This window comes from Rutilus rutilus (assembly GCF_951802725.1).
Source record: "Rutilus rutilus genome assembly, chromosome: 4".
In the NCBI taxonomy this organism is placed as follows: Eukaryota; Metazoa; Chordata; class Actinopteri; order Cypriniformes; family Leuciscidae; genus Rutilus; species Rutilus rutilus.
Genome location: NC_140212.1, coordinates 20099981 through 20114317, shown reverse-complemented (window position 1 = coordinate 20114317; position 14337 = coordinate 20099981). Strand labels below are relative to the sequence as shown.

Below are 14337 nucleotides of genomic sequence, written 5' to 3'. Positions count from 1 at the left end.
CAAATACTGTACAACACAACATTTGTCCTGACTAGTTTCCATTAATGGTAGAAACGCTGCATTTTGTTTTTCACATAAAAAAAAAATACACTCCATACACTTAAAACAGATGTGTTCATTGGCAATAACACAAAGGATTATTGATGTACTTGTATCCTCCCAAGTACAATCTAAAATTCAAATACATCTGGTACACATGAAACTGCTCAATAAATCTCTAAATTACATCACACATATAGACTGAAACTTTTCTAATCTCTCTTCTTGGACACGAATAGAAGCAATATGTTTTTTATGTTAGAGTTTTTATTGGTTTGGAATAGTTCACCCAAAAATGTCTTTTGTCACTATATGCTTTCAGTGTACGGAAAAGAGCAGCTTTAACATTCTTCAGAATGTGTCCTTTTATGTTCCACAGAATAAAAAAAGTTTTGGAACGATGCGAGGGTGAGTAATTGATGATTGAGGGTGCATTTGTGGGTGAACCTTTCCTGTAAAATCTAAATCGATGTAATGTCAAACATTGTGCCAATTTAATTTGTGCTTCTCTCAACCAAATTAAGTTTTATCCAATGGAAAATGTCAAATTACACATGATCATGTACAGTTTCTGGACAAAACACATTACACGAGGCCTGATGTGCACATTTATGTTTCACTCAGCAAAGTGAAACCTTTAAACAGGAACTTGAGCAAGTTATTGGTTGCTTTTATGAGAGCCATCAACTTGGTTTTGATAAAGCTACAACCACAACATAGAGATTTTCAGGCCGGTTTGGCACATTTTGATGTGTATTTGTCTATTTGTATACTTACGAAGTAGCACAAAAGAGCAATGGACATTACAGTACTTGTCGAAACGGTTATTCTACACTGTTTCATGGACAAGACCAACTGCGAGGATTTTGTACACTAGGCTATAAGGAAGACAAATTAAAATTATAATAAAAATATATATATATTTAATAACAAATAATAAAATGTTAAATGTAAACATTTAAATGCAAATAAAAAATAAATAAATAATGAAACAAACTGATTTTATAAGGCCACAATACACTATCACAGGAAAACTGCAGAAAGCTACATCTGACTTTGTATGTGTCAATGATCTCTAATTCTACAAACATGATGGTTCAAATGACAAAATAGTCTATGGTACTTTAAAATCAAGACGGTGAAATACGGATCGCATATTATCGTGTAGACAAATGATGTTGTTTATTCACTGCAATTTATATTTTGTTGATATTCAGGGAGCCACATTATTTTAGGAAATTGGTTTTGATTCATTTATAGACTAGTCAAAAATTCAGACAGACTTGAATGTCCATATAGGCAATAGGTGGCTACTTTGACCAATCTGAAATATATAGAAAATAATTATTTGTTGAATATTTTTGATCTCTATATAATTCCAACACTTCCATTGTTAATATTTTTGATGACTATACTATTATTCTAAAATACAATAAACCCTTTTCACATTTGTAGGGTTCTCAGAACTAGAAGTTGTCAGTGTGGTGAACGGAAATTGCAGCAAATATAATTTTTTTCATTCCAATTTTATATGTATAAAATTTGCTTTGCGTTCACACATGATATTAAGAAAAAAAAGAAAAAAAAAATTCTTCTGCATATATATTACTGCATTTACAGCTAACATCTCATTTTACATAAATAAGCAGAGGATATTCATCTGACAGTGGAGGAACAAGCCAGAAACATACTGACAATATTATAAAAGCTGACATGGCACTGCGTGTTTGTTTGTGTGTGCTCTACAACCCTGTTCTTGCCATCGCGGTGAACGTCTGGATGAGAGAGGCTCAACCTGACCAATACAGTGGGCGGACCTGACGTCAGGGTTGAGCGATGCTCAATCGATGCCAAACCAGAGGTTTCACACGTGTTATTCGACATCTGATGCGTCGTTGTCCGATAGGTGGTAGTTTGACCCTTTTACCCGGATGTATTCCACCTGCCGATCCTCATCAGAATCCGAGATACCACACGAGCAGAGCCGGTTATAAAACAAGGACTCAATCTCTTCTAGTCGCCGTCCCTTAGTCTCAGGGAGGCAGCCATAAATGAAAAAGAAACCAGATAGAGCCAAACTGGAATAAAGGAAGAATACACCTGGAAAACAAAAGAGAGATATTATTTAATAAATTATCATTTTTTAATGGCTAAAAATACCAAAACTATACAGAAGTCAACTATGCATTTTTTTTCTTTCTGCTGGCCCAGTCAGAATTAAGGATCTTGTTAACACCACAAAATGAAACATTTAAAAAGATAATTGCGACTTTTTATCTCACAATTGCGAGGTGACTTTATTGCGAGAAATAAACACAATCACGCATTATAAAGTCAGAATTGCTAGATATAAACATGCAATTAGGAGAAAAAAAGTCCGAATTGCGAGTTTATTTCTATGATTTACTTCATATCACGCAACTCTGGCTTTATAACACACAATTGCGACTTCATATCACGCAACTCTGGCTTTATAACACACAATTGCGACTTTATATCACGCAATTCGGAGATAAAAAGTCAGAATTTCAAGATGTAAACTAGCAATTACCTTTTTATTTTTTATTCTTGGGCGGAAACAAGCTTCTTCATTGTAGTTCCAATTTTTACTTGCACAATTTTTACATAAAAGTATGACCCATTGTTATCATTTTATATTTTTTGTGTTTTTATTAAGTGATATTTCCTTTATGTATTTTGGATATTTTTTTCCCCCTTTACAAAAAGAATAAACATATACTATTATTATCTAATGGCCTAGATGATGTCAGCAAAAAAAGAAAAGTTTCAGATGCAAAGCATTTTATTTTACTGATGAACTGTTCCCCAGACAACCTTTCTTTTTCCTTTTCAATAAAATACATTGAGGAATTGCCACAATAAGTCCAGGAAAGTGTGCTTAAAATGTCAATTTGCACAGAGACTTCTAGATGAAAGTAATAGTGAGTCATGAACATAATTAGTTCTACAATGCCTTTATGCATAGTATACTCTTGATGTTGAGAGATCAAATACTGTGATGATGCTGACAAAAAGGTCAAGTTCATGACTGCTGTCACTGAACTATTTAGAGCATTACCGTAGTAAGTCAGGTACTGGGCCATATGGAGGAACGTTAGAGACACCAGCACATTGAAGGTCCAGTTCACCCCAGCCGAACAAGCATTTCCCGTGCTTCTGGCCCAAAGAGGGTAGATTTCAGAATTAACGGTCCATGGCATCGGCCCCATTCCTGTCAAGAGGTAATGCAATGTCACAAGGAACATATTACAGGTATAAATCTCCCAAAGCAACCATGTGGTAATGTCTTTTTGAAAGGCACAGTGGTGATGAATTACAGGTTTCTTCTGGCATTTATCATAGAATGTATTGCTAAGGGAAGCATTTTCCCTTACTTGTTACAAGCCCCAGTTTAGTTCAAAAATAAATAAATAAACAAATGCACATAAGTATATAAACAAGTTTGTAATTCTTTTCCATAGTGTTTTACTGGCAAATATCAATAGTGAGAAATAAACAGTCCTTTGCCTGTTTATTTGGAAGCTCAACCATATTTGCTTGATGCACGAGAACAAATTTCATTGGTTCTTGCGGAAGTTCAAGCGTGCTGGCGTGAGACGTGAGAATGAACCTCATTGGGGAGCTTCTCAAACATAAGGCTGCATCCTAGTGAGGTGTGTCCTTACTATTCCAGGGCTGGGTTTCCCGATAACGTTGTCTCTTAGCGCGCTACGAAGACTCTTAAGGTATAACTTAACTAAAGGTATACCATTGATAGGCGTGTTCCCAGAACCATACCTTAGGAAGCTGCTTAAGATATACCTTCTTACGTGTGACGTTACCAGGTGCTGTCCGTGGCGATGGTGCTGAATTTGTTGATATCTATGGCTCGAGAATCAGTTAGGCCTATTCTCTCGTGCAGGGGCTGCTTCACTGCATTATGTGAGAAAGCGGTGTTCTTTATAAAAGAAGCACTTCAGAAATAGTTGAAATTGCATTTATTAGGACTGGAATAAAAAATAATCCAAACTATAATAGCCTATAATAGCCTAGCCTACATATTTTAAAATTGTACCATATACTGCTGCCACTATAACCATTTCAAATGTTTACATGCTTTCTACTCTTTACCATTTTTGTTCACTGTGGTGGAGCTGCGATGAAATATTGTTCTTGTAAATACTTTCCAGCATTTCAGTAATAAAAGCGTACATCTTAGGCACGGTGCTCGGCAGTGATCGAAAAAGGATTTAAACAGTGAATTTTGAATCTCTTCTTGTAAACTCAGAGATGTGGATTCAGACGGCAATTAAATTCCCAAACGACCTGTTTGTCAAAAAAACAGTAGGTACTAATTTGGCCAGGGATTTTTAAGCGGGTTTGGGTGAGAAAAAACACTGACATTATGGCACTAAAATCCCCGACTTGCCCCTGTAAATGTTTAAAACACCGTACCGTACGAGCCCATGTGAAACAATTAGCGTCCGAAAAGGACTTAACTGACAGCAGCCTATGCTTTCACTAGCCTTTAAAAGCGCTCTGCGGACGGCGCCGTCTTTTAGAACAACTATTCGCTGTATCGCTGCCATAGTTTGAGCAAACTCCCCACCACAATCATTCCCTTTTAAATAGACTATTTAGCCTTTAATGGTTTGCCAGCTGATGTACCTTTGGATAATATAATAAAAAAAAATTACAACAATCAGTGTAATGACAATTTTATTCTTTGCATGAAAACACTTGAATTAGCCTAATTGAATGCTGTCTGGGTGTATTAAAACTTTAAAATTATATTCGTATAGACCTGCAACAGTGATAAGGTAAAGGTAAGAGTGGTCCAGACCAACCTTCCGAACGTATGACTTACAGAAGGTATACTTAACTAAGAACGTTTCGGGAAACACGTATTAACGATAAGGTACAGCTTATGGTGTAACTTAAGAACCACGTAACGTTAATAAGGTTTTGGGAAACCCAGCCCAGTACTTCAGAGGATTGTAGGCTAGAGTCCTTCTCAGCATTAAGCGCTAGTAAGTGCATATGCTACGTCATACATCCCCACAGCACAACAATTTGTATTAAATTAATGTTGGGGAAAAAACTTTGTATTAAAAATCTTTATATTAACTGCCTTCTTATTAATGTAGTGCAGTGATTGACAGCCGTCTGTGTTCTCCCAGTGGCAGTTTAGTGTTAAGTGATTAATTTACACCCCGGTTCTTGCGCATCAAGCAAGCATGCTTGAGCTTCCGTTTACCAAAGGTGAGTGCTCTATGTACATTTGCTGATCAATGCTTATATGTGAATAAAAGCCTACATTAAATCTGTTCATCATACAAAGCGATCATTTCTCTTCAGAAGAATTGGATTAAACCGCTCGATTCAAATGGATTTATTTTAGCATCTCTTTTAGCGTACTTTTGTTCCCCTATTTAGACCTACCACTTCTTATTATAAAAAATAAAGTCGGAAACTCCGACATGTAGTGCAGTTGCGCTTCGAGTGACCTGAGTTTGAGTCCCGATTCGTGGTCCTTTCCCAACACTCTCTCTCCCACTTTGCTTCATGTCCTCTCTCTAGCTATACAGTACTATCGAAATAAAGGCAAACCCCCCTATCCCCCCTAAATAGTATACAAGACTAGAATTAGTGTGTTCCAAATCAGTGTACGCTGGAATTAATATCCGAAAGATACCCGATGGTCTGTTATTTTTGAACTAAAACTGGAGTGTCCAAACCCTAGTTATCATTCATGCAGCAAAAACTGTAAAAACATGTATGCTGAGGTACTTAAAAAACAGCTCTGGTCATCTTACCTGGGGCAAAAAATGCGAGATATAGAACAAGTCCCAGGAGCACAACCCATGAATAAGAGGTTGGGCAAAAGTTATAAGCCCATATACCACTATCTGGCATATGTGTGGAGTTGGAGCACCTGTTAGATTTAAAACAGACACATAATTAATTATATAGGGTATATTAATTAATAATTAAATTAATGAATAAATAAATGAAAATATATAAATAACTAAACAACACTGCAGGTTCAACCACATGTAGCATGCAGTAATGTGACAATGAACAATCTAAAACCCGTTAAAAAGACAAAATGTTATATAAAAACCCAAAAAGTCCCAAGTAGGGAAACACACTTTTTTTGAAGGGCATGAGAACTTTGACAACCAATTTTATTTATCTGGCAAATTTTATCAGGTAACTTAATAATGCACTTTAGAATGGATAAAATGACAAAATATGCCCAAGTGTACACAGACCAGCACAAGTACACACGCAATCTCTGCTTTATTAGTGACTCACTTGCCCCACGCTGCTCTCTCAGTGGAGGCTGGATTGACGGGCACACAGGAGGAGGCAAACACAGCAGTGCTGTTTTCCTGATAACAGTAACCACAGCTAGGGTCCAACATACAGGGCTCGCACGACCTAGAAAGGTAATGTGAGAGCAAGACAAATTACTTTAAAACTAAAACACAAGCCAAGCCTGTCAATGTGCTGACCTTGAAATCTACTTATCTGAAGTCAGAATGGACCCCATTTACTTTCTTAATACACATGGCCAGAATTGCTTATTATGCATGCTTATCAATGCTTGTATTTATAATCTTTCCTCAAAATGTAATAACTTGCTCTGCACTCTTTTTGTTCGTCATATTTTCCCACTTTCCCACTTCAAAGACAGTCTTCAGCTGTCCAATTTTGGTGAGCTCGTGCAAATTGTAGCCTCTTTTTCCTATTTGTAGTGGAGATGAGTGGTACCCGGTGGGGTCTTCTGCTGTTGTAGCCCATCCGCCTCAAGGTTGTGCGTGTTGTGGCTTCACAAATGCTTTACTGCATACCTCGGTTGTAACGAGTGGTTATTTCAGTCAAAGTTGCTCTTCAATCAGCTTGAATCAGTCGGCCCATTCTCCTCTGACCTCTAGCATCAACAAGGCATTTTCACCCACAGGACTGCCGCATACTGGATGTTTTTCCCTTTTCACACCATTCTTTGTAAACCCTAGAAATGGTTGTGCGTGAAAATCCCAGTAACTGAGCAGATTGTGAAATACTCAGACCGGCCCGTCTGGCACCAACAACCATGCCACGCTCAGAATTGCTTAAATCACCTTTCTTTCCCATTCTGACATTCAGTTTGGAGTTCAGGAGATTGTCTTGACCAGGACCACACCCCTAAATGAAGCAACTGCCATGTGATTGGTTGATTAGATAATTGCATTAATGAGAAATTGAACAGGTGTTCCTAATAATCCTTTAGGTGAGTGTATGTCAAATAACATTGCAGAAGTAAAATCAAAAAGTGTATACACACACTACTGCTCAAAAGTTTGAGATCAGTAAGATATTTTAACAGCTTTAAAAAAGTCTCTTACGCTCAACAAAGCTGCATTTATTGATCAGAAATACAGTAAAAACAGCAATATTGTTAACAACCGAAGGATTAAATCAAGTCACACATTGTTCCCTTGTTTCGTAAGCCGTTTCACTCTAAAATACGCCACAATAAAGTTTCACAATTTCCGTTTTCTGATTTTAAGCTGCATAAATGGCTCACTAAGACATATTCATGATTATAATATCACAACCACGATCTCATTAACATATGACCACCACATTTACATATCAACACTTATTAAGTAATTAGCTCCAGGTGTTTTGGTTAATGGATATTGCATTGCAGTTACAGTGTGTCCATTAAATACTGTAATCCATTACGGATTATTTGCGTCATGTCAAAGTCTATGCTCAAATTGGGTTTGCTGCTGTGATGATAGCGCAGTCATTGCGCATCCATTAGCAGAAAATAAACATGCTTTGTTTTGGTGGTGTGCGTATGGTGAACTATGAATGGTGTAAGAGTAAATTAGGATGGAGAGAGAGGCCACGCTCTCTCAGACTACAGGGGGGGTCACTGTTATGAGGTTACACACACTTCAGACTCTCTATTACTGTGACATTAAGGAACAGCGAGCAGCCTGGACCTCCTAACACATTCAGTTATTACCACAAAGTACACACTTTGAGAGCCAAACATGAAATTGATTTTCACTCAGGTTGAAAGCTGAAGAGCTGTTTGTTGAATAAAGCAAGAGAAACCCATTAGAAATGGTATAATTTCACAATAAGAATGCTGATAGAGACATAAGTATAGCAATTGATCGCCACTGGACTCGACATACACTTTAGAAAGAAAACTATACAGTAAAAAAGACATTTTACTTTGGGAATGTGACATATTTCTGAGTGGAACAATAAAACGAGACAAAAATGTAGACTGAGACTTGATTGTGTCCTTTATAAATTGATGGTGGGTGAACACTTTTTGTTTTAGTCTGGATCTATTAATTTATTAAAAAATACAACTTAAACATACAATGACATGAATATACCTCTTCTATGATGCACTTTTTATTTTTATTTTATTTTTTTTTTATGGAGAAAAAATACCTCTTAAAAGGATGAAATTCTTGAAATGACAACCTTCAGTAGTTTGGTATAATATTATATTATTTCTTATAAAATAAATTATATTTTTACAAACTGCTTTACTGATAAAAACTTGGCAACCAAATTAAATTCATGTTGTGTGACCTCAAGGGAACAGGAAATTGGATGAGAATATTGGTATGTATGAGCTGTCTGGGTGGGTAAAGCCCTGCTTTACAACTTTTGGTTTGAGGTTTGATGAGGACCGTGAAGGTAATACTAAGAATTGGAAGATGAGTCTCAATTTACCGTTCGCAAAGACCCACCCCCATTAGTTTCTGTTGCTATGTCCGACAAGCCACGCCGCTCTCACGCCCCACCATGTTCTCACGCAGTGAAACATACATCACGGGGCAGAGAGGACACTGACAACGTGCTGACAGACAGGACAGACCAGGTTACTTTTGAAATGAAACAAAGTCTCAGCTTTCAAATTTGGTAATTTTTTAACGAAATTTAAACAATAAATACCGTTTTGTGGCTCTTTAATGTGTCTGACAGATCGCTGTAGCGCCTCAGTTAAAGCTGCTCGTGAACCGATCATCTCTTCCTTCTAGTTAATTTATAGCATCAAATAAACATAAATGAACGTTGTTTTAACCACGGAAAGACGTCAGTACACACCGTTTTTCAAGTTCAAATCCTCCAACGTTAATCTACTAACTCTCCTGACTGCTTTGTCGGACAAAAATGGTGGATTCGGCGGGTGACGGATTATGATTGGTCAGATTGCCTGTCAGTCAAACTCCCTGCGAAGGGTGAAATTCTGCAGCAAAGATGGCATTGCCAATGCAATCCACCTGGGGTCAATGGTACCGGCAGATGGTGATGAGACAATGATGTGGATACTGATGGTATTCATAAGGTCCCACAGTTCCACTGTTCCAATTGTACAGTGTTCCTATTATCTCTGAGCTGTCCTTGTGCAACTCATTTTCATGCATATCCCATAGAGGCTTGATATTGATTTATATTCACTTTATTCCAGTATGAATTCTCCAGATCACTATATAGCAGTGATTGCTAAACTAGGACCCACGAAAGGTATAATCCATCTCTGTTCTTTCTCCATTCAAGTTATACCCACCAACAAATGTGTTAATTGCCAAAAATGACATTTCTGTCATCATGTAATCGCCTTCATGTCACTCTTCAAAGTTACACAGAACAGAATTTTAGCTTTTGAGTGAATTATCTTTGTAACTTCCTTGGTCAACCAACTTCTGCAGAAAAACAATGCTGATCAAGAAGCTTCATCAATTGGCTGACCAAGGAAGTCTTGCACATTTAGGAATGCTAAATGACAAGACACCAAGTAACAAGACAGCTGTCACTATATTGGAACTGATTATACTATATCCTATATAGTGTGCTTATGAATTATTCATATTGCCTCTAGCTAGAAGCTCTATAAGATAACCATGCCCATTAAATCATACTCACAGATGTGTTATGCAGCTGGAGTTGGGTGTCGTGGGGTCTGTCAGATGTAGTGTAACAGGAGGGGAATGTTGGGCTGACAGGAGGAAGCCAACAGACAGGACACAAAGACTCAAAACCGTACCTGTACACAAAGATTGAATCAAAAATACATTTTCATATATAAATATATATTTTGGCTTTTTTTTCTTTCTCAAAATGTTCAAAATAGCATTTTATATGGCAAAATGTCGGTGAAACACGGGCAAGTTTTCTTACAGGGAAGTTGTCACAGCGACTATATCTTTGTAATTACATCTTTGAAAGTCCAGAGTACAATTAAACACATTTTTTATATATATATATGTTTTCATTTAATACATTTTAATTACAATATCTGTTGGCCAAACTAGTTGGTTAATATGTTTGCATATGATTGCACAGCAATTCGTACATATTTTACGAGGTGGCTAATTCGTACGAATTCATACGGCCTCACTCGTACGAATTCGTAAGATTTTTGCTAAATCGTACATATTTTACGAGTTGCCCAATTCGTATGAATTCGTATGAATGACCTACCCCTGACCCCGCCCCTAAACCTACCCATCACTGTGGTTATAAGACAAGTCGTACAAATTGGTCGTGAGATAGCGTTGGCATATACCATTACGTTTTCTTACTGTTTCATGAATTAAATGTTGCTAGAAAGTCATTAAATTGAATAAAATACATTTTAAATACAAATACATAACCGGTCACAAGTTTGTGACAGTAAGAAAAACTCTTGCTGACCACAAACTGTTGAATTGTACCTCTATATAAAAGGCAGTAATGTTAAATATCAAAATCCACAATAAGTGTGGAATACACTGGAATATACAGTATATTTTGCTTCTTACCGAAGATGCTTCCCAACGTAAGTCTGCGTCTGCCCACCCTTTCAACCAACCAAACGCCCAGCAGAGTAAATAGGAAATTTGTGAACGCTGTTACAGTCACTAGCCAAATGGCTAACTTGTCATCACGTACTCCTGACATCTGCAGAATGGTGGCACTGTAGTACCTACAGATAGGACGCAAAGGGAACATAATATATATGAATTTCTGAGTACAGTCACATTGCATTGTGGGTATTATTCTTCAGAAATAGTAACAGTATATGCAATTTTGAACATATAGCCAGACACTTTAGTTACTGCTTCCTCTCTGACTGAGCCAGCCAATCAGTTCCACTTCACCCATGTTGCATCAGCCAATGAGATCGTGGCCTTGCAATCAACTCATCCACCTCTTTCTGGCTGATGTCATCTCATCTTTTTCAGGTAAAACAGTCTCCTTTTTTTCAAGCATACTTGCAACTAATTGCCTCTCATTATGATTTTGAGGACTTTAAATCCTTCAAATATCTCTTTCATCAATTGAGCAGGGGACAAAATAAATGTTTAGCGGTTACTGTTACTTAAATCAACTGTTATGCATGAATGTGTTTTAAATCCTCCTTTACGATTAAAAACCTAGAATATTTAGTCATTCTGTACAGTAATTAAGCATGTACTCAAAAACACAGACATACACTCGCCTGGAACATCAGCACTTGAACGCTGCATAATGAATGTGAGGTTAAGCCAGAGAGCGAAACTCGTGTTTTTCTCGACTCAAAGGATTGAAGCAGGAAAACATTTATTAACCCAAAGTAAAATGCCATCTTCCTGTTCTCTTTCTCTCTCACATGCATTCACAAGGGATTTGCATTATTATATGCAGCCTTAGTCTTGAATGCCAAATTACACAATCAGCTAATCCAAAAATGAAAATTCTTTCACCTATTCAGTTTCACCCTCATGTCATTCCAAACTTGTATGACTTTCTTTCTTCTGTGAAACACTAAACAAGTAGTTTTGCAGAATTATCACGCCGCTCCATGCAATTTATACAGTACAAAGTGAATGGTGTCAAAGACGTAATTTTACCAAAGACGTACTACTATTACAGTTTTTCTCGATTGCTTAAACACTATAACCAGGCTTTTGAACTAAAATTTCAAAACCATAATGTCATTTATCAAAAAGCACACCCATTTCACTAAACTATAAACACTATTCCCTGTTTTGACACATGAGTCAAATTTGTTGAACTGTCACTGCAAAACTCTACACACAAATCCCTTCATTTCTCATTGCCTAGACCATGTTGTCATGTATAAAGCACTAGCACTCAATATTGTTCACTCAAGTCAGCACAGCTTCAGCTCAGTTAGCACACAATTACGCAGGTGGAAACACTAAGAGTCAAAATTTAACACACATCAATCAGATCCTTCAATAGATATATAAAAGGGCCCAAATCAGTTTATTGAGTTTTGGAACAATGGATCCAGAAAGACATGAAGGAAGAGATTGAGGAGGGATAAGGAGGAGGACGACGACGAAGGACAAGAAGACAAGCAGTCTCAGATGAAATTCAAGCCACTCTAGTTGCCCATGTCTTTGTCAATGGTATGACTATGAGGGAGGCTGGGCTACGAGTAAGGCCAAATTTGAGTCGCTTTACTGTCGCCTTGAGAACCTTCAGGGAGGTGTGTGGTGGCAAACAGAATTCTATCACTGAATAAAAGACAAACATTTCCAATAGTCTTTGATGAGGTGTATTTTCTTGCAAGAAAAGGCCAGCAGTCGTACAGTCACACAGAGTGGCTGCAGAGTAACAGTGAAGGTTGGCCATCCTTCATCCCTTATAGTCTTGACTCCCAGAATGTTATCTTTCTAGGCAAATGATGGTATTTCAACCATACGTGGAACATTCTTAGACGTGTTCATCATATTGTCTCCTTGAGTGGATCGAGGCCCTCCTGTCACCTACTAACACTCTTTACCATTCCAATACAATTCCACATAGAATAAGGTTTTGTGTGTGCTCTTTTACTGTCATATGATGGTCACACACATCTTACTGTAAGTAAGTAAATACTGTAAAAAAAAATTAGAGGAGAGAGTAAAAAAATATATAATTTTTTGTGTGTGTGTGTGTGTGTGTGTGTGTGTGTGTTGTACTGTGTAGTACATGATTGAATAAAAATGTGCCCAGTGTATCCATTGGTTGTGTCTTTGGTGTTCATCATGTGAAAAGGTTTGTGAGGCGGGGAACCACAAGTAACATAACTTACCAGTTTTGGAAATGTTGTTTTGAATTTATTGCACCAGTGTGTTAGACTATGTTGTAGTGTGTGTGATTATGAGGGCTTGTGTGTCCAGTGTGAGGGCAAAGTTGGGTTTTTCAGCAAGAGTGAATGGTTTTGAGTGTAGAGCTTCATTTTGACCTGAAAATAGGATGTTTGGGGAATTGGGTGAGACGTTATGGATTTGTGTTTACTGTTTTGAGAATATGAGGCATAGTTTCAAGAAATGTGTTTAAGCAATCGAGAAAAACTGTAATATGAATCGGAGAAACTGCAGTGTGAAATATAGTGGCTCGTGCCACATTCTAAATAAAAGGGCCAATTGCCAATTGGTAAAGTCATTGTATCAGTGTGGCAACACAGCGCTTAAATACCCTCTAACCTCAACCTACACCCTAACATTAACCTCAGTATAGCATTGAAAGCACATCCTGATAGATAGTATTACTGTTTTGTCGCGACTGAATCCAAATCACGGCAGTTAGAAGCTCCGGTTCACCTGAGACTCGCTATCGGAGTGTAAGAAACAACATTTATTGGACTTTTTTTATATGCTGATTTATATGTTATTTATTTTGGGTTTCGGTATTTCCCAACTGAAATAGATTTAGTTAAAATAGCTGCCTTCGAATTTTTACCCGATTTATTTTGGCTTGGTATATTATGCCTTATAACGCTTGAAAAAACACCATTTAAAAATCCCTATGGGAAAAATAAATGGAAAATATATATATACTTCGGATACCAGTGCTGGAAAATTACAAAACTGAAAAAAAAAATCGTGATGTATTGTCCCAGGGTTTATTTCAGAAATCTGGACACCTTATTGCTATACAATTTGAGCAAAAATGCATGCTAAGTGTATAACAGAACCGAATATATTGAATACAGTTGATTCATTTAAATGAAATCCTGTGGTTTTGCAGTACAAGAAACCTCAATGGAAATCTGAATATCCTGTGAAAAATTTAACAAGATACAGAGATTGTATGATGAAAAAAAGAGAAAAGAAACAATGCTTTCAGTCTACCCACGGAGAAAGTATACTCTGCTCCGAGAGTGCTGATAAGAAGAGCTGCTGTGAAAGCACACATTTGGGGTATCTATTGTTTGGTCTACTGTGTCAGTTTTAAAGAGTAGAAACATTGTTAAATTAGGCAGTTCCAGGACAGCCTGAGTCTGTGCTCAGATTCAGC

At 37.2% G+C, this 14337-nt stretch overlaps 1 protein-coding gene across 1 annotated transcript in view; it reads right to left on the bottom strand.

Annotated features, from left to right (window-relative positions):
* Positions 1–95: 95 nt before the first annotated feature.
* slc2a13a (solute carrier family 2 member 13a) overlaps positions 96–14337 on the bottom strand; it is a 75930-nt gene continuing 61688 nt past the window's right edge. The window contains exons 5-10 of the mRNA XM_084406420.1: positions 10866–11029; positions 9988–10108; positions 6358–6483; positions 5856–5974; positions 3119–3271; positions 96–2139 (exon numbers count right to left, since the gene is read on the bottom strand). Coding sequence (XP_084262546.1) covers positions 1913–2139; positions 3119–3271; positions 5856–5974; positions 6358–6483; positions 9988–10108; positions 10866–11029 — 910 coding nt within the window. The 3' untranslated portion in view covers positions 96–1912. The remainder of the gene's footprint in view (positions 2140–3118; positions 3272–5855; positions 5975–6357; positions 6484–9987; positions 10109–10865; positions 11030–14337) is intronic.